At 46.7% G+C, this 17661-nt stretch overlaps 1 protein-coding gene across 1 annotated transcript in view; it reads right to left on the bottom strand.

The window, feature by feature from the left end:
- dnah3 (dynein axonemal heavy chain 3) overlaps positions 1 to 17661 on the bottom strand; it is a 302407-nt gene that overhangs the window by 51288 nt on the left and 233458 nt on the right. Inside the window, exons 36-42 of the mRNA XM_039775085.1 lie at positions 16051 to 16292; positions 13580 to 13680; positions 13389 to 13494; positions 10727 to 10856; positions 7162 to 7398; positions 1790 to 1893; positions 1404 to 1698 (exon numbers count right to left, since the gene is read on the bottom strand). Coding sequence (XP_039631019.1) covers positions 1404 to 1698; positions 1790 to 1893; positions 7162 to 7398; positions 10727 to 10856; positions 13389 to 13494; positions 13580 to 13680; positions 16051 to 16292 — 1215 coding nt within the window. The remainder of the gene's footprint in view (positions 1 to 1403; positions 1699 to 1789; positions 1894 to 7161; positions 7399 to 10726; positions 10857 to 13388; positions 13495 to 13579; positions 13681 to 16050; positions 16293 to 17661) is intronic.

Raw genomic sequence — 17661 nt, 5'->3', positions numbered from 1 at the left:
AATAATCTACTATATAAAAGCAGTCGGGATTGTTCTTCCGTCCCGTGAGTGCAAATCGTAGCGGTATTCCGCTTATCACAGACTTACTACTTGCAGCTTATGCAAGCGACGCGATGTGAGCAGAGTTCTGGTGCTCCCATCGTTCTCTTGCTTTTGTGTGCGATGCGCTGGAAAAATAGACAAAATGATGTCTCTGGAAATAATTAATGTTGATGGAGTACAAATGCCTCACCTCGTAGTAAATATCAGGGGAGATGGTGCTTGCTTATTTAGTGCATGAAACTCCGTCTTTAGCGGTACAGAATTGGGCTGACATTGTACAACTTTGGACAGGCACTCGAGGGGATAAAAAAAACGTACGTTTTCGGGAGATGTTATGAATGGGCACTTTAATGTTCTCATTCCCTACACTTACATGCCTGATGTACACATGGAGTGCACACAAATTGAGGATAAGAGTCGGTCGCCTTAAAAGGCAGGCGAGCCTAGTAATATGATATTTGTAATGTCTAATATGTCTTATTTTCTCTTATTTTGTCTAATATATTAGGTAATACGAGAGTAATGGTGACTAAAGTGTGTGATTTCATGTCCAGAGGGCTCTAATAATGTTAAAAAACGTATTTAGAAGGTCGTAAACAGGTTTTCTATACTCTAACTGCAAAAATATTCGATTTATAAATAAAGAATCCTACTTCGCGAAAATTCATTTATCACGGTAGAGTCTGGAACGGATTAACTGTAATAAACGAAGGTTCACTGTACTGTATAAAGTCAACAACAGAAAATTGCTGGAAACGTTGTGTAATGAAACAGGGCCTTCAGAAGAAATCCAAAAATAACTGAATAAGCATTCACAGCTTTTCTTTTATGTATCCGTAACCTTGGATGCTTTCAAGGATCGCGTCACCGGCTATTTGAAGGATCGCACCTGTGATGTCACGCGTGGCGCACTTCTGGCTACTGGAGACGCAGTAACAATATGGGGACGTCCATAACCAAAAGATGTCGGTAACAACCCAAGTAATCCACACATACAAAGAATACAAAACAAGTGGGAATTATTTCATTTTGAAGGCTTTGTGTGTCCATACAGTACCACACCCAAAACTGTTTTACTTCTGGAAGTTTCATATTTCATAACATAATAATTTCATGTCAATTGCCCCATTACTGAGAAACATGTTGACGTGTTCAATACAAATTTTCCCTGCTGTATGATCAAAACACGCTGAAACAGCAGCGCTAAGGACTGTGTCACCCCAACATATAACAGCGTGCATGCTGGGTATCTGACACCAGCGCCATGTGATGTGATGGGCGCTATGGAGAGATGTTTGCCATTAATTAGAAAAGCTGAGCTCTCAAAAAGGCGGGGTTTCCAACTTCCCGTTCTTACATACCAACGTAGACCACTGACTTCTTGCCCACAGGTGGTCCGAACACCCCCTTCCGTCTGCGGTCCAGTTTGCTCATGATGATGTCCTGGGTTTGGTTGGCGGAGGTCCTGGCAGAGAAGTTGATACAGTTGGGTGTGTACTTCTCCTTGGGGAGGCCGATGAGGAAGTTATTGTTGATGGCGGACTTCCCTGTGCCGGTGGGCCCCACGAACAGTACGGGGACTTCGTGCTCCAGGTAGGTTTTTAGGAAGAACTGCTGGCGTGCTGTTTCCATGGTCGGGATGATGAGATCGGAGACCTTCAACAGGAGAGAAGCAAAAGCAAGAGAATAAACACGACGGGGTGGATGGGGCAGCAGGAGGGGCGGCCGGAGAGTCAGACGCACCCACCTTTGTGCCGGGGGCGATGGTGGTGTCATTTTTTGTGATGCAGTCTGTCCAGGAATTCCACTGACCGCTGGCCTGCTTGTGGAAGTAGTAATCGTAGATGCTTCCTGCAGGTTAGGGTTTAAAAAAATGAGCATTAACTTAACATTTTGTCGATCGGCAGACAATTTTATCCAAAGCGACTTGTAGAAAGCGGTTGACATAATTGAGTCACCATCAGTCTGGCGGACTCTTTACAGAACAAGGGTACAAACTTGACCATCACGTGTGAGGAGCTCAGAACACAATAGAGCGACACAAGACTTGCAATTCTTATTGTAGCTGCTATGGACCTGGCGCTGTGGTAAAGCAACGTCCACGGCTGACTGGCTCCTTTTAAATAAATAATCGCCATACTCACATTCTCAGGTGGGGCGACAGCGGCTCCTGCGCACGATGTGGGAGTGGATGGCCCTGCAGTTCTAGGATCTCCCGCGAGCCTAATGTCTTAATATTTGAGTTTATGGGGCCCTGATGTTAAAAACTGACTCAGGGTCTCTAATATTAATCACATCCCTATGTTTTTTTAAAAATGTTTTTTAGCCTAATGTTAAAATTTGTTCATCAATATATATATATATATATATATTCCCCTTCCCCTATCCTTACCTTAAAGTTTGTGTTTATGGGGACCTGATGTTAAAAATTGACCTAAGGATCCCTAATATCAATCACACCCCTATCCCGTCCCGCATCTTAAAAATGTTTTTTTCAGCCCTAATGTTAAAAATGTGTTTGTTTATTTATATATTCCCCTCCCCTATCCTTATGTTAAAGTTTGTGTTTATGGGGTCCTGAGGTAAAAAATTTAACCTGGGGTCCCTATTATTAATCAAACCCCTAAGTTTTTTTTTTTTAAATGTTTTTTAGCCCTTATATTAATCTTTGTTCATCAATGTATATTTATATATTCCCCTTCCCCTATCCTTACCTTAAAGTTTGTGTTTATGGGGACCTAAGGTTAAAAATTTACCCTGGGGCCCTAATATTAATCACATTCCTAAGTGTTTTTAAAAATGATTTTTAAGCCCTAATGTCACATTTTATATATATATTAATATACAGGGTGGGCCATTTATATGGATACACCTTAATAAAATGGGAATGGTTGGTGATATTAACTTCCTGTTTGTGGCACATTAGTATATGTGAGGAAGGGAAACTTTTCAAGATGGGTGGTGACCATGGTGGCCATTTTGAAGTCGGCCATTTTGGATCCAACTTTTGTTTTTTCAATAGGAAGAGGGTCATGTGACACATCAAACTTATTGGGAATTTCACAAGAAAAACAATGGTGTGCTTGGTTTTAACGTAACTTTATTCTTTCATGAGTTATTTACAAGTTTCTCTTTGTTTACAGCCATTGACATGTCGCAGAGGTTAACACGTGAGGAGTGGATAGAAATTGTGTTGATGTCTGGTGAACGCAGTAACCGGGTCATTGCAGCAGATTTCAATGCAAGACACCCTACGAGACCACCCATCTCCCATGCTACAGTTAGCAAACTGCTTGCTAAGTTTCGTGAAACTGGTTCAGTGTTGGATTTGCCAAAATGTGGACGCATGAAAACTGTCACTAATGAAGAAACATCAGTGGCTGTCCTAGCTTCATTCAGCAAGAGCCCACAGCGTAGCACTCGCCGCATGTCACTGGAGAGTGGCATTAGTCAAACATCCCTTCGGCGGATATTAGCTACTCACAAATGGCACCCTTACAAACTCCAGCTACTGCAGCATCTCAACGAGGATGACCCAGATCGGCGCACTGAATTTGCAGAATGGGCAAAACAAAATTGGAACAGGACCCTCAGTTTACGCAGAAGATTTTGTTCAGTGATGAGGCAAACTTTTATGTGAATGGTGAAGTTAACAAACAAAACCACCGCTATTGGTCTGACACTAACCCACATTGGATAGATCCCTCCAAGACTGTTGGAACAAAAAATTGATGGTATGGTGTGGTATATGGGGTACAAAGATAGTGGGGCCATTCTTCATCAATGGAAACCTCAAGGCCACTGGATATGCAAAATTGCTACATGATGATGGGTTTCCCTCTTTATGCACTGAAGCTGGCACGTTCCCTGAGTTTTTCCAGCAAGATGGTGCACCACCACATTATGGGTGTCAGGTCCGAGCATTCCTAGATGAACAGTTTCCTGGAAAGTGGATTGGTCGTCGTGGGCCAGTTGAATGGCCCCCAAGGTCTCCCGATCTGACCCCCTTAGACTTTTATCTTTGGGGTCATCTGAAGGCAATTGTCTATGCTGTGAAGATACGAGATGTGCAGCACCTGAAACTACGGATACTGGAAGCCTGTGCTAGCATTTCTCCTGCGGTGTTGCTATCAGTGTGTGAAGAGTGGGAGAAGAGGGTTGCATTGACAATCCAACACAATGGGCAGCATATTGAACACATTTTATAAGTGGTCAGAAACTTGTAAATAACTCATGAAAGAATAAAGTTACGTTAAAACCACACCATTGTTTTTCTTGTGAAATTCCCAATAAGTTTGATGTGTCACATGACCCTCTTCTATTGAAAAAACAAAAGTTGGATCCAAAATGGCCGACTTCCAAATGGCCACCATGGTCACCACCCATCTTGAAAAGTTTCCCCCCTCACATATACTAATGTGCCACAAACAGGAAGTTAATATCACCAACCATTCCCATTTTATTAAGGTGTATCCATATAAATGGCCCACCCTGTATATATATATATATTCCTCTTCCCCTATCCTTACCTTAAAGTTTGTGTTTCTGGGACCCTCAGGTTAAGATGCCGGGCGCAGCTGTACCACATCCCCGCTTTAAAAAAGGGACGCGAAATGAGTGCAGGAAGAAAATGGGATAAAAAGAAATGGCGCTCAGGAGTTGCTGCTGTTGAACCTCCAAGAAGCTGGAGAGATCACCAGGCTCGGCATGAGGAGTCAACGGATCGGTGGCGGTGACAGGACAAAGCGTGCTTTCAGCAAGGTGGAACCTGGAAAGGCAGTGGTGGGCGCGGGAGCAGAGCTTGGGGGGGCTCTCTGCAGACGCCATGGGATTGGTAATGGGGACATGGGCCAGGAGAAGGAGAAGAAGAAGGGTCTCTACGCCTGCTGGAGGTCTTCTCCTCGGGCTGCAAGGTCCAGACAGGACAAGCCGAAAACGAGTCAGATGTTTTAAAGGGACATCAAAGCTTGCAGTTTCCTGCCAGCTGGTTTTAACCTCATTTTTTTAATAGATTTTTCTACTGATTGAATTTTAACCTCCACCTCAAACTTTATTTTATGGATTATTTTTTGACACGTACAAAAACTACTAAGTATGTGGACGTTCCTCCAAATGATTGGATTCAGGTGTTTTGTTGTTAATGGAGGCCTCACGTCAGGCACGTAATCTGAAGAGTTCTGAAGAGCTCAGACGTGAAACGCTCTGCCAGGTCTGCCATGGTCAACTGTGAGAGCTGCTTTTGTGAAGTGAAAGGAGAAACAACATCTCAGCTATGAAGCGGCTGACCACACAAACTCAGAGAGCGGGGCCCCCAAGTGCCCTGGGACTCTGATTGCCAGCCAGGTTTTGGTGAGGCCTACACTTTGGATCCGGACCTGGATGGGAGTGCAGGTCTGACATTCATTTTTGAGGTCTTCACCCCTGTTGAGTTTTGTGAACAGGCAATTATGTATCATGGGGCAATTCACCAGCCCACCACTGAGGAGCGCTACAGCTCTCGTTAGTTAAGGGCACAGAAGTCAGAAGAAAAGTGATGCTCTCCTGTAACATGAACACGGTCGGTGTCAGCGGTCTGCTCTTTAGTCGTCAGTTTCTGCTGTCCACCATCATCCTCTTCAGCATCACAGAGTCCAAGCCTGTGGGGCTCCTACTGTACTTAAGCTTTTCTCAAATGACACACTCACTTCCCTGCTTCCACCACTCAAGCATGTAGCTCTGCCCAAGCAAGTCACCTCACCCAGTTTGCTGCCACTCAAGCATGTAGCTCCGTCCAAAGTTCTGCCCCACAAACACATCGGCTCTCTTAGCCTGTGGCCTGACTAAATCATGCAGCCTCGCCCCGCCTGCCACTACTCAAACGTGTGGCCCTGCCTAACCTGCCACCAGTCAAGCATGCAGCTCTGCCCAGTTTGCGACACCTCAAGCAAGTAACCACACCCGGCTTGTTGTGGATCAAACCCACTGCAACTAAAGTATGTAGGCCCGCCCAGCTTGCTGCCACTCAAGCCTGTAGCCCCGCCTGTCATTCTGCCATTCAAGAATGTAGCTCCGCCCAATGTTCTGCCCCACAAGCACATAGGCTCACCCAGCCTGCTGCCACTAAACTAAGCAGCCTCTCCCAACCTGCCACCAGTCAAGCATGCAACTCCACCCAGCTTGCTGCATCTCAAACAAGTGGCCTCCTCAAGCCCGTTGCCACTCAAGCATGTAACCTCACTCAACTTCTGCCACTCAAGCATTTAGGGCCACCCATTTTTCGGCCACTCAAGCATTTAAGCTTGCCCAACTTGTTGCCAATTAAGCAAGCATCCTCACCCAGCCTCCTGCTACTTGAGCATGAAGGCCCTGCCCGGCGTAATGTCACTCAAGCATGTAGCCTCACTCAACTTTCTGCCACACAAGCATTTAGGCCTGCCCAGCTGGTTGCCACTCAAGCATTTAGGCCCCGCGCAGTGTGCTGTCACTCAAGCATATACCCTTGCCAAGCTTGTTGCCACTTAAGCACATAGCCTCACTCATAATAGTGCCACTCAAGAATATAGCCTCACCCAGCCTCCTGCCAACTCAAGCATGAAGGCCCTGCCCAGCATATTGCCACTCAAGCATGTAGCCCCACTCAACTTTCTGCCACTCAAGCTTTTAGGGCTGGCCAGCTGGTTGTCACTTAAGCATGAAGGCCCGCCCAGTGTACTGTCTCTCAAGCATATACCCCTGCCAAGCTTGCTGCCACTCAATCATATAGCCTCACCCAGCCTCCTGCCCAGTGTATTGTCACTCAAGCATGTAGCCCTGCCCAGCCTGCTGTCACTCAGTCACCGAGCCCCGCCCAGCCCATCAGTACTTTCTCAGTGATGGGCACTGAATGATTTCTAACACCTGAACATTTTGTTAAAATTTTCAGACCCCCTTTCCCCGACAATTAGATTTTTAGGTGTTGAGGGGTTGAAGGGTTAATTAATACATCCTGGTAACACCTTGGTGTTACTTCAACAGCATCAGGAAGCTCGGGCCGGCAATTCGTTGTTTCAAAGCTGCCTTCCTGTCATGATTCTGAATTCTGTAAAAAAAGAAAAAGTTTGAAGACGGGCCGCCGTCCTCTGGCCTGGCAGCAGGCAGTACCTCTCTCGGGGAAGACGTTGTTTTTTGTGAGCTTCACACTTTTTGGCCGAGGGTTATTATCGTCCATGCCCATGATCAAGTTGCGGTAGAACAAGTCAAACTTCTTCCTGCTCTCGCCGTTTATTGTGCCACCGATGGTCCAGACAACCGAAAAGAGGAAAAGGCCCTGGAGCCACAGCGTCATCTGCTGGCTGGACATGGGATCTGCGCCAGTCTTTCCAGTCTCTGCTATCTCATCTACAAGAAAAAAAACAATGAAAATCAGCCTTTCTGTCCTTGGAAAACAGTAATGGACTTCAGCAAAGTGGGGCGAGCAAGCTGTGGGCATCCATTACAAACTGCCGACTGGCCCATTTCACAAATTTACAAAAGGCTAACAACACGGCAGGACCAAATCTCAAGTCGGCCTTGAATTCAGTAATAGAAATGGCAGCAGATCTAAGGTCCTCGGTCTGACTCCTGTGCCTGGCGCCTGTCTGTGTGCACACTGCCTGTTCTCCCCGTGTCCGTGTGTGTCTGTGTGTTTTTCTTCAGGTAATCCAGCTTTCCCTCCAATTACAAAGTGGAACAGTCCGGCAACAGACTGGTATCCCATCTCAGTTTATTCCTGCCACTCAAGCATTTAGGCCGTGCTCAGTGTGCTGTCACTCAAGCATAAACCTTTGCCAAGCTTGTTGCCACTTAAGGACATAGCCTCACTCATAATAGTGCCAAGCATGAAAACCCTGCCCAGCATATTGCCACTCAAGCATGCCCAGAGCTGCCAGGATGGGCTCCAAGCCTTTGTGACTTTGAGAGTGTTGTGCTGTTTTATAGAAATTCTGACTGGTCAAATGTCGGAATTGCTTAAAGCCCAAATACAAAATAGACAAAAAAAAGTTTACCACCCCCCCCCACCACATTCAGAATACTTTTACATTGTATTATATAGCGCCTTTCTGTGGCCAGTGTAGCCAAGTGCCACAGCCAACTCCCTGTGTGACCCGAGCAAGCCACTTAACATGCCTGCCCCCCAATTCTACAGATTTACAGAGAGACCCGGGATTATGTTCATTACTGAAAGGCGCTATAAAAAACAAAGACTGTTTGTTTGTTGGTTTCAGTACGAAGCAGCATTTTGACAAATAAACCAGGAAAGAAAAACATTATTTTAAAATTCGAGCACAAAAAAGTTGGGTGGTCAGATACAAGGACTGAGCGATCAACTTTTTGCTTTAAAGGTGGGTATCTTAGCCACTAGGGGGCACACTCCTTTATAAAAACTGCTTCCCCCTGGTCCTGCCCATATTGAACCATTGAATGGCAACCTGCTGCTCCAATGTGCAACACTTTATTTTACAGTGCATATCCCCCCGTTATTCCACAGAGGTGGTCCAAAGTGCAGTGATTCAGCAACTAGGGGGCACAACGCCTGTAATAAATATTTTATAGTGCCCCTTTCTTTATCGTTCCAATGAGCTGGCAATACAATGTTCTAAGGAAGAAGGCATTAGCCACTAGGGGGCACAATGCTGATTACAAACTGCTTCATGTTGTTCTTTATTAGTTTGTTCATTGAACTCGCATCCTGGTATTAGAAGTCCAAAGTGCAGTATTTCAGCCACTAGAGGGCACAATGCCAGTAGAAAGCCATTTTATGGGGCACTTTTCAATATTCTCCTACCGAGCCAGTAATGCAGTGCTCAAAGGTGCAATACATCTGTCTCTAGGGGGCACAATGCCTACCTACCTACCACAAGCTATTTCATATTCATTTCAATTGACATTTATTGGCTCTAAAAGGAAAACTGATTGGACCCTCCAGGTTGCCAGCTCAATGAAGCAAAGTACAGTACTTTAGCCAGTAGGGGGCACAATGCCTATAATAAATGATTTCATTTTAAATATTTCCTTATTGTTTCACTGTGGTGGTAACAAGTCAGTACTGAGTGCAGTGATTTAGCCATTAGAGGGCACAATGCCCGATTTTAAACTACCCCTTTCCCTATTGTAGGTAATGTGAGGGTCCAATGGAGAATGCATTAGCCACTAGTGGGCATAAAGTTCATTATGAACTCCTTCACATTGTGCTTTATTATTGTGGTGGTGCAAAATGCAGCCACTAGAGGGCACAATGCCTACAGCCAGCTGTTTTATAGTATTGTACCTTCAGATATTATTTTGTTCTTTCTGTGACATGAGCAGTGCCACCTTAAGCGACTTAGTCCTCCTCATACAGGGAGGCAAAAGTGGAAAGTGAGCTGGCAACCTGGTGGTCCAAAGTGCAATGGTTTCGCCAGTAGGGGGCACACTGCACAATAAAAGATTATTTCATTTGGCAGATTTGTCTACTGAGGTGGTAACCAGGTGGTCCAAAGTGCAGCCCATCAGCCATTAGGGGGTACACTGCCCACAGCAGGCCATTTCTATAGTGGGCCTCTCAATACTCTCCTACCGAGCTCGTACAAAGGTCTAAGGTGCACAAATCAGCCACTAGAGGGCACAATGCCCGATTTTAAACTACCCCTTTCCTTATTGTAAGTAATGTGAGGGTCCAAGGGAGAATGCATTAGCCACGAGTGGGCACAAAATTCATTATGAACTCCTTCATATGGTGCTTTATTATTGTGGTGGTGCAAAATGGAGCTACTAGAGGACACAATGCCTACAGCCACTGGTTGGCATGTGCCTTCCTAGTGTTCTGCTTTGTGTCTGGCACAGGGGGGCCACAGACCCAAGTTTATGGACCTGGGGTTCAGTTCCCACCCTGCCCAGTCGTCTGGCTGTGGGTTTGTGCCTTCTCTCCATGTTTGTGCCCTCCGTTTCCTCACATATCCCTGAAGACTCTAAATGGGCACAGCCCGGGTGTGAGTGTGCCATGTGGTAGACGGGCTTGACTGGTTTTAGGCCCTTTCCCGTGACCCTATAATGGAATAAGAGGATCCATAGCAGACTAGTATGGAGGAGCCACTGCCTCGCATCTCCTGGCACTCGAGGTCCTGAGCTTGTTTATTCTCCCTGTGCGCCAGGATAAAAGACTGGTACAGTTCCAAGGACACGGGTTCAATGCACAGTGCGGTCACCAATGGTGTGGAGTCTCATGTTCTCCCTGCGCCCCAGTGAAGGTGCGCTAAGCTGGCCCAGTATGGGCTGACCACTGTGCTCCAGCTCCAATGGTCCCACTATAAAAAGAAGGGGGGGGGTTCAAACGGCTGCTGTCACCACCCCCCCGTCTGAGTGTAAACTGCCGCCCTTCAGAACTCCCATCTTTAATTAATGGCACATAAAAGTGACTGACAGCCCATGTTAACGTCCCCCCGAGACGTGCCCCCAGAACCAACATTACCAGGGCTACTCATTGAAAGGGACAGCTGCAAGCTGCTATTCACAGATAATTTAACATCCCGCCTGGCGGGTCACGTCTGAGACGTGCCGGTGATGAATCAGGAGAGGAAAAAACGAGGAAACCGAGCGGAAAATCTGCCACGCTGTGACTGCCACTTCCTCACAGCTGGTACACGGACCCAAGAATGAGGTGCGACCCACCAGCAGCAGCTGCCTCGAGCCCCCCTGAGCCGTCACATACCTAAGAGACACGTGAAGAGCTTCATGGTGCTGAACGCCAGGTGAATCGGCGACGTCTGCACCAGGAATCGGCACTGATGGCGGACGAAGTCCAGGGAGGGCTGCACGAGCCAAGTGAACATGTCGTTGACCTGAAAACACAAGGGGGGGACACGTTAGCTGGACTGACAACATGGGGGTCCTCAACCTTTATGGGCTTCTCACTCCTTTAAAAAGGAGGTTTAGTCGGGGGGGGGCACCTGGGAATGCCCTGCAATTAATAAGGTTGGCGCTGTTGGGCACAACGCCACGTCCTGTTTATGATGCCCACAAAGGTTTTCATTTAAAAATGCAAAAAGTAGGACCACCAGGACTGGTTTTTACTCTCAGCATCACTGCAGCCAGTAAGATGTACTGGTGGACTCCACACTGGCATTAGCAGCTTTAAAAGAAGTGGTGAGGCGGGCAGCCCAAAAATCTGCAATACGAGTTTACCGACAGAAATTCACCAGGCTGATACGGTGGAGCTCTTTAAAAAACTGCTAAACCCCACGGCTTTCTCAGGGCTTCATTTTAGTGTAACTCTGATATTCTGTCTATGCATTGAATTAACGTTACCATTCATGGCGGCTCTGCACCCTCACCACCTGATCAGGGCACCGTGCAGTCCCTCCATGGATGGATTGAAGACCAGAAGTCCACATGACCGCCGTCATCATCTAATTCTTTCACATGAAGCCTGAAAACCATGAGGACTGATTGAGGTCATTTATGTTAGCCCGGCTGTGGTGGGCTGGCACCCTGCCCGGGGTTTGTTTCCTGCCTTGCGTCCCGTGTTGGCTGAGCTTGGCTCCAGCAGACCCCCGTGACCCTGTAGTTGGGGTATAGCGGGTTGGATAATGGATGGATGGATGTTAGCCCTTTGGGGGAGGGGCTGGGTGGTCTCGTGGCCTTGGAACTCCTCCAGATTTTGGTTTTTCTTCTCCAGCCCACTGGAGTTTTTTTCTGTCATTCCTGGGCATCTGACCTTACGTTATTCTTTGTTAATTAGTATTGCCTAATTTTTATATTTTTTTTCCTTCTTCATCTTGTAAAGCACTTTGAGCTCCATCACTTGTATGAAAATGTGCAACAGAAATAAATGTTGTAGTTTGTAACCTTTCCAGTGACACTGGGCCACCACCAGTATAATCTTCTTCTTCTTTCGGCTGCTCCCGTTAGGGGTCACCACAGCAGATCATCTTCTTCCATATCTTTCTGTCCTCGTCATCTTGCTCTGTCACACCCACCACCTGCATGTCTTCTCTCACCACATCCATAAACCTTCTCTTAGGCCTTCTTCTTCTCCTCGTGCCAGGCAGCTCTACCCTTAATATCCTTCTCCCAATATACTCCTCATCTCTCCTCTGCCCTTGTCCAAACCAACGCCATCTCACCTCTCTGACTTTGTCTCCCAAACGTCCAACTTGAACTGACCCTCTAATGTCCTCATTGCTAATCCTGTCCCTCCTCTTCACATCCAATGCCAATCTTAACATCTGCCACCTCCAGCTCTGTCTCCTGTGCCACCATCTCCTGCCCATATAACATAGTTGGTCTTACTACTGCCCTGTAGACCTTCCCTGTCACCTGCCTGTCACAAATCACTCCTGACACTCTTCTCCACCCACTCCACCCTGCCTGCACTCTCTTCTTCACTTCTCTTCCACACTCCCCATTACTCTCTACTGTTGATCCCAAGTATGTAAACTCATCCACCTTCGCCAGCTCTATTCTCCTCATCCTCACCACCCCTCTGACCTCCCTCTCATTCACACACACATGTATTCTGTCTTGGTGGTCCTACTGACCTTCACTCCTCTCATATCTCCACCTCTCCAGGGTCTCCTCAACCTGCTCCCTACTCTCACTACAGATCACAATGTCATCAGCAGACATCACAGTCCACGTGGACTCCTGTCTAATCTCGTCTGTCAGCCTGTCCTTCACCACTGCAGATAAGAAAGGCCTCAGAGCCGATCCCTGAAGTAATCCCTAACCTCCATCACTCCCACCGCAGACCTCACCACAGTCACACTCCCCTCCTACATATCCTGCACCACTCTTACGTACTTCTCTGCCACTCCCAACTTCTCCATTCAATACCACAGCTCCATTTTAATAATAGTAATAATTAATGTTATTTATATAGCGCCACTCAAAGAGCTTTACATAGACAGTGGGCAGCCATGTCAGGCCACCCCTAATGTGTAGCACCCACCCGGATGAGGTGATGGCAGCCATTCCTGTGCCAGTATGCTCACCACACTTTACCTATTAGGCGGTTAGCCAATAAGGGACAGGGGGTGATTAGGGGGCCAGAATGGTCATGGTGGGCCGATTTAGCCAGGACACTGGGGATGCCCTCGGCTCTCTTACCAATCAGTTTTACGTTTCATCTGAAGGACGGCTCCCGTGTTTACAGCTCGGCGACCCCAGTTTAAGCGCCCCCTGCTGGGCTCACCCACACCTCTTCCTAAAGTAACCCTAAGCTTTTCCTGGGTGGTCTCCCAAGCCAAGTACTGCCCGGGGTCAAACCTGCTTAGCTTAGCTTTCACTCTGCACCTTGGGGGTGACAGACCAAGCCCGAGGTTTTGCGACTTTAGGACATCATGTCACGTCAGCGGTCACGTCAGCCTCATTACCAGCTCTCGATGTTCAGCGCCCAGCGTGTCTGGCAGGGTCTCCATGTACGAGTCTTTGAGCGGCGCCCAGCCGAGCTGATGGGGCTCCATGTAGATCATACCGCACCTGTACAGTGGGGACAAACACTGGCGTCACAGGAGAAGAAGCAGCTGGGACTGTCACCTGCTGTTAAGTGGGGGGCTCAGGGTACCTGCTGACTGTAGCCGGGGACGCCTGCTCCAGATCCGCTGGCTCAAATATCAGACTCATCTTTGGACTCATCTGGATGATTTCACCGCTCATGAGGCAAAGCTGAAAGAAAAAGGCAGAGAGCCATAAGTACGGGGAACGGAGGACTTCAAAAGGGATGCCAGCCGGTGCCCCCCCCCCGAAAAATGAGCAGCAGGCATCCAGTCAATGGTAAAAGATGGTAGCGAGCCGCCAACAGTGGGCTGTGAACTGGCAGCTCTGCCATTCGTGTGCTCCTGTTGTGTGGTGTGGCCCAGAGGCTCTGGCAGAGAACTGCAAAAGAGACCACGTCATGGGTGCAAATCCTAAGGGCTGCTATAGTTCAGTCCCCAAAATAGGAGGGCGCTATAGAAAATCATAGGTGGTGTTTGAGAAGAAGAAAATAAAAGGCAGCGCATAAGGTGGTGTGGTGACTCGTGAATGAAAGGTGCTGGCTGTAAAAATCCAGTGGCTGAGTGTGTGATTTATTAAAGGAAGGAGCAGCGCCCCTTGAAAGGCAGCGATTCTGTCATCCATGTTGTTACGGTTGTGAATCATTATTGAAAGGTACAATGTGTGGTGGGGGGGGGCGACGTGCAGGGCCATGCTTCATCACAAAAAGGCGCTATATAATATAAAATGTATTAAAATTACTTTAAGGCCGTGCTTCATCACAGAAAGGCGCTATATAAAATAAAATGTATTAAAATTACCTTAAGGCTGTGACTGATTAGAGAAAGGCACTATAATAAATACGGGTTGCTGCAGAATCCCCTTCATCCATTATAGAAAGGTACAACATAAAATAATGTAGTAAAACGTAATATATAAAGCTGTGCTTCATCACAGAAAGGCACTATATAAAACGCAGCTTGCTGTAAAATCCCGTTTTTCAGCTTTTGATTCACTCCTCAGTGGTTCAATATAAAATAAAATGTAATAAAAAGACTGTGACTCATTAGAGAAAGGCGCTATATAAACTGATGGTAGTTACAACATCCAGGTTGTATGGCTGTGATTCACTATAGAAAGGCGCTATATAAAATGCAGCTTGCTGTAAAATGCAATTTCTTCATTATAGGAAGGCGCTGTACAAAGCAGAGTGTGGCGAGATGCAATGTGTAAGGCTGTGGTTTATCAGAGAAAGGCGCTATATTAGTGCAGCTTGCTGTAAAATCCCATTTTTCACCTTTTGATTCACTCCTCAATGGTTCGATATAAAATAAAATGTAATAAAAAGAACAATTTGCAAGACTGTGACTCATTAGTGAAAGGTGCTATATAGAGTGATGGTTGCTATAGCATCCAAGTTTTAAGGTTGTGATTCGCTATAGAAAGGCGCTATATAAAACGCAGCTTGCTGTAAAATGCAATTTCAAATGTTGTGATACGCTATAGAAACATTCCATATAAACTAAAATGTATTCAAAATATTTTTCAGGACTGGGACTCATTAGAGGAAGGCGCTATATGAAATGCTGGTTGCTGTAAAATCCACTTCATTCATTAGAGAAAAGTTACAACATAAAATAATGAAGTAAAATGCAACATGAAAAGCTGTGGTTCATTGTTGAAAGGCGCTATATAAAGTGATGGTAGCTATAACATTCAGGTTGTAAGGTTGTGATTCACTATAGAAAGGTGCTATATAAAATAGAATGGATTAAAATTACTTTAAGGCTGTTATTGATTAGAGAAAGGCACTATATAAAGTGATGGTAGCTATAAGGTTGCAAGGTTGGGATTCGCTATAGAAAGGCGCTATATAAATCACAGCTTGTTATAAATGCACTTTCTAGCGTTGGACTGCATTATTAAAAGATGCTGCTGTGTATAAAGTGAAGTGTGTTGTATATTGTAGACGTGATGGTCTCTCTGACGCGTTCCTGTGACGTTGTTGTGCAGCTCGTGGGCTCGTACAGCTGAGGTGACTTACAAGGTGACAATACGGCACCATTAACTATTACTGTGCTGTAACATAAGCACCGCCGGGTCAGCCAGCACGTCAGAGAGGTGAACTGAACCCCCATCTTGTGGCTTACAGTCCAGTGCCCCCGATTTAGATCTGAATTGGGGTCCTCCCAGTTTCAAATGTCTTCATTTACTGGTCCAGTTCCCCCTTCTCTACTCTACCGTAGTCAATGGGAGGCAGAGGTTTGAACTGGGATTTTCCCAATCCACCTGACTGTGCCACCTTTCTTACTGGGCTCAAGGCAGCGTGGGCTGGGCTCAAGGCAGTGTGGGCACCTGACACCAGGAGTCGATGGCTGAGTTGGGACCCCCCAGTGGTGGCTCGGAGACTCTCTGATTATGGCTGAGCTGCTGTCTGCTTCGGGTGGGGGACTCGACAAAATGAAATAGGAATTTAACAAATTCCGCCTTACAAAGCAAAGAATCAACCAGATGCCCATCTGTCAGTGAGAGCCCCCCGACGGCCTTTCGAGGCCCACTTGCCTTTTTGTTGTCATCCAGCACGGTGTTCATATTCTCAATCCAGACGGCGTCGACGGGCCCATCAAAAATGATCCACTGCCTGTCTTCACTGGTGGTGCTGGCCTGCTCGCGGAAGGTGGTCGCCAAGACCCCATCTGTCCACTCGTGGCTGACCGGATCGAAGCAGCCATACAGCTGACCCATGGTGATGGCCTTGGGGTTGATCACTCGGTACTCCACGGCCGACTCACTCATCAGTTTGGCTTTAAAACAGAAGAGAGGGGGCTTAATCCACCCATTTAAAGCAGGCCGGACCCCCGTTTTCATCCTTTATTTGACATTTTATTAGCGGTCTTTCTTTTATGAGCGCCACAGTGGTAGAAGTGCCGAGAGTTCACGTCCCGGGTTCTCCCTGTGTGGAGTTGGCGCGTTCTGCCCGTGTCTGTGTGGGTTTCCTCCTACAGTCCAAAGGAATGCTGGGTAGGTGGACTGGTGACGCTAAACTGGCCCCTGATGTGAGGGGTGTGTGTGTGTGTGTGTGTGTGTGTTTGTGTGTGTGTTCGCTCTGCGCCCTCTCCAGGGGTTGTTCCTGCCGTGTGCCCTATGAGTGCAGGGTTAGGCTCCGAAGGCGACCCAGGTCAGGATTAAGTGGGCACAAGTATTTTCTCTTACTTTAAGTGCTTTATGCATGGGAAAGGCGCTATATAAATAAAGCATACACGATAGCCCCCTCTCTAAACTATGAACAAAGACTTTATGAAATTTCGTGTATAGGAAAAAGATCTGTTAATGCTCCTTGTAATGACACGTGGACTTACAGGTAGGTGGTGCCACCCTGAGAAGAGAGAGGGCGCTGTTGCTAACTTCCTCTTCTTTTTCCTTTCACTGTTCTAAAGAGCAAAGCCTGGAAGACACCTGACCTCATGCAGCCCCAGAAGCCCCGCCCCTTCTGGAAGATTCCCTGTGGTGTCGAACTCCAGGCCTCCGCTGCTAATTCACTTCACATCCCTTCATTTTAATAGGCCTTTTGTTAAGGATTCAGTCCTCTGAATTGATTCTTCTCTTCATTAAATGGCAGCCAAACAGAAATGACACGTGGGACAAGTTGACAGATGACCAGCTAAACTGGGGCTTCAAACTCCAACCAAATTCACTGCAACCAGTTTCTTAATGCGAGGCTGATTTTTGCTGTTATAATTAAACTCGTTATTTAATTCCATGGCTTGTTGCTGCTCTCATTCTGCTACAGCAGACATTTACAAAACTGTTGATTTTCTGGGTTATTCCATCAAAATGTTTTGGTGAGCCGAGACCTTCACCTTTCTTTATATTCAGATGTTTTGTGATGGGCGCAGGTGAGCTGGTCATGTGGCGGCTCGTTTTGTGTCCCGTTATTGTTTGGCTGCTAATTAGGGAAGAAGAAACAACTAAGGGGGTGGAGTCAAGTTAATTAAGACAAAGGCAAAAGAAGTTAATTAGTGGTCACTAATGAAGAAGAGGGTTAGAATGAAAACCTGCAGCCACTGCGGCCCTCCAGGAACACCCGTGGCCTACATATTGAGACCCCTCAGAGGAAGAGACCACTCACTTTGGCACCTGATTCACTTTAGTGATCTGAATCTTTCAAACTAC

This window comes from Polypterus senegalus, chromosome 13, assembly GCF_016835505.1.
Source record: "Polypterus senegalus isolate Bchr_013 chromosome 13, ASM1683550v1, whole genome shotgun sequence".
Lineage (NCBI taxonomy): Eukaryota > Metazoa > Chordata > Cladistia > Polypteriformes > Polypteridae > Polypterus > Polypterus senegalus.
The sequence above is the reverse complement of the archived record's forward strand: the minus strand, read 5'-3'. Positions and strand labels throughout refer to the sequence as shown.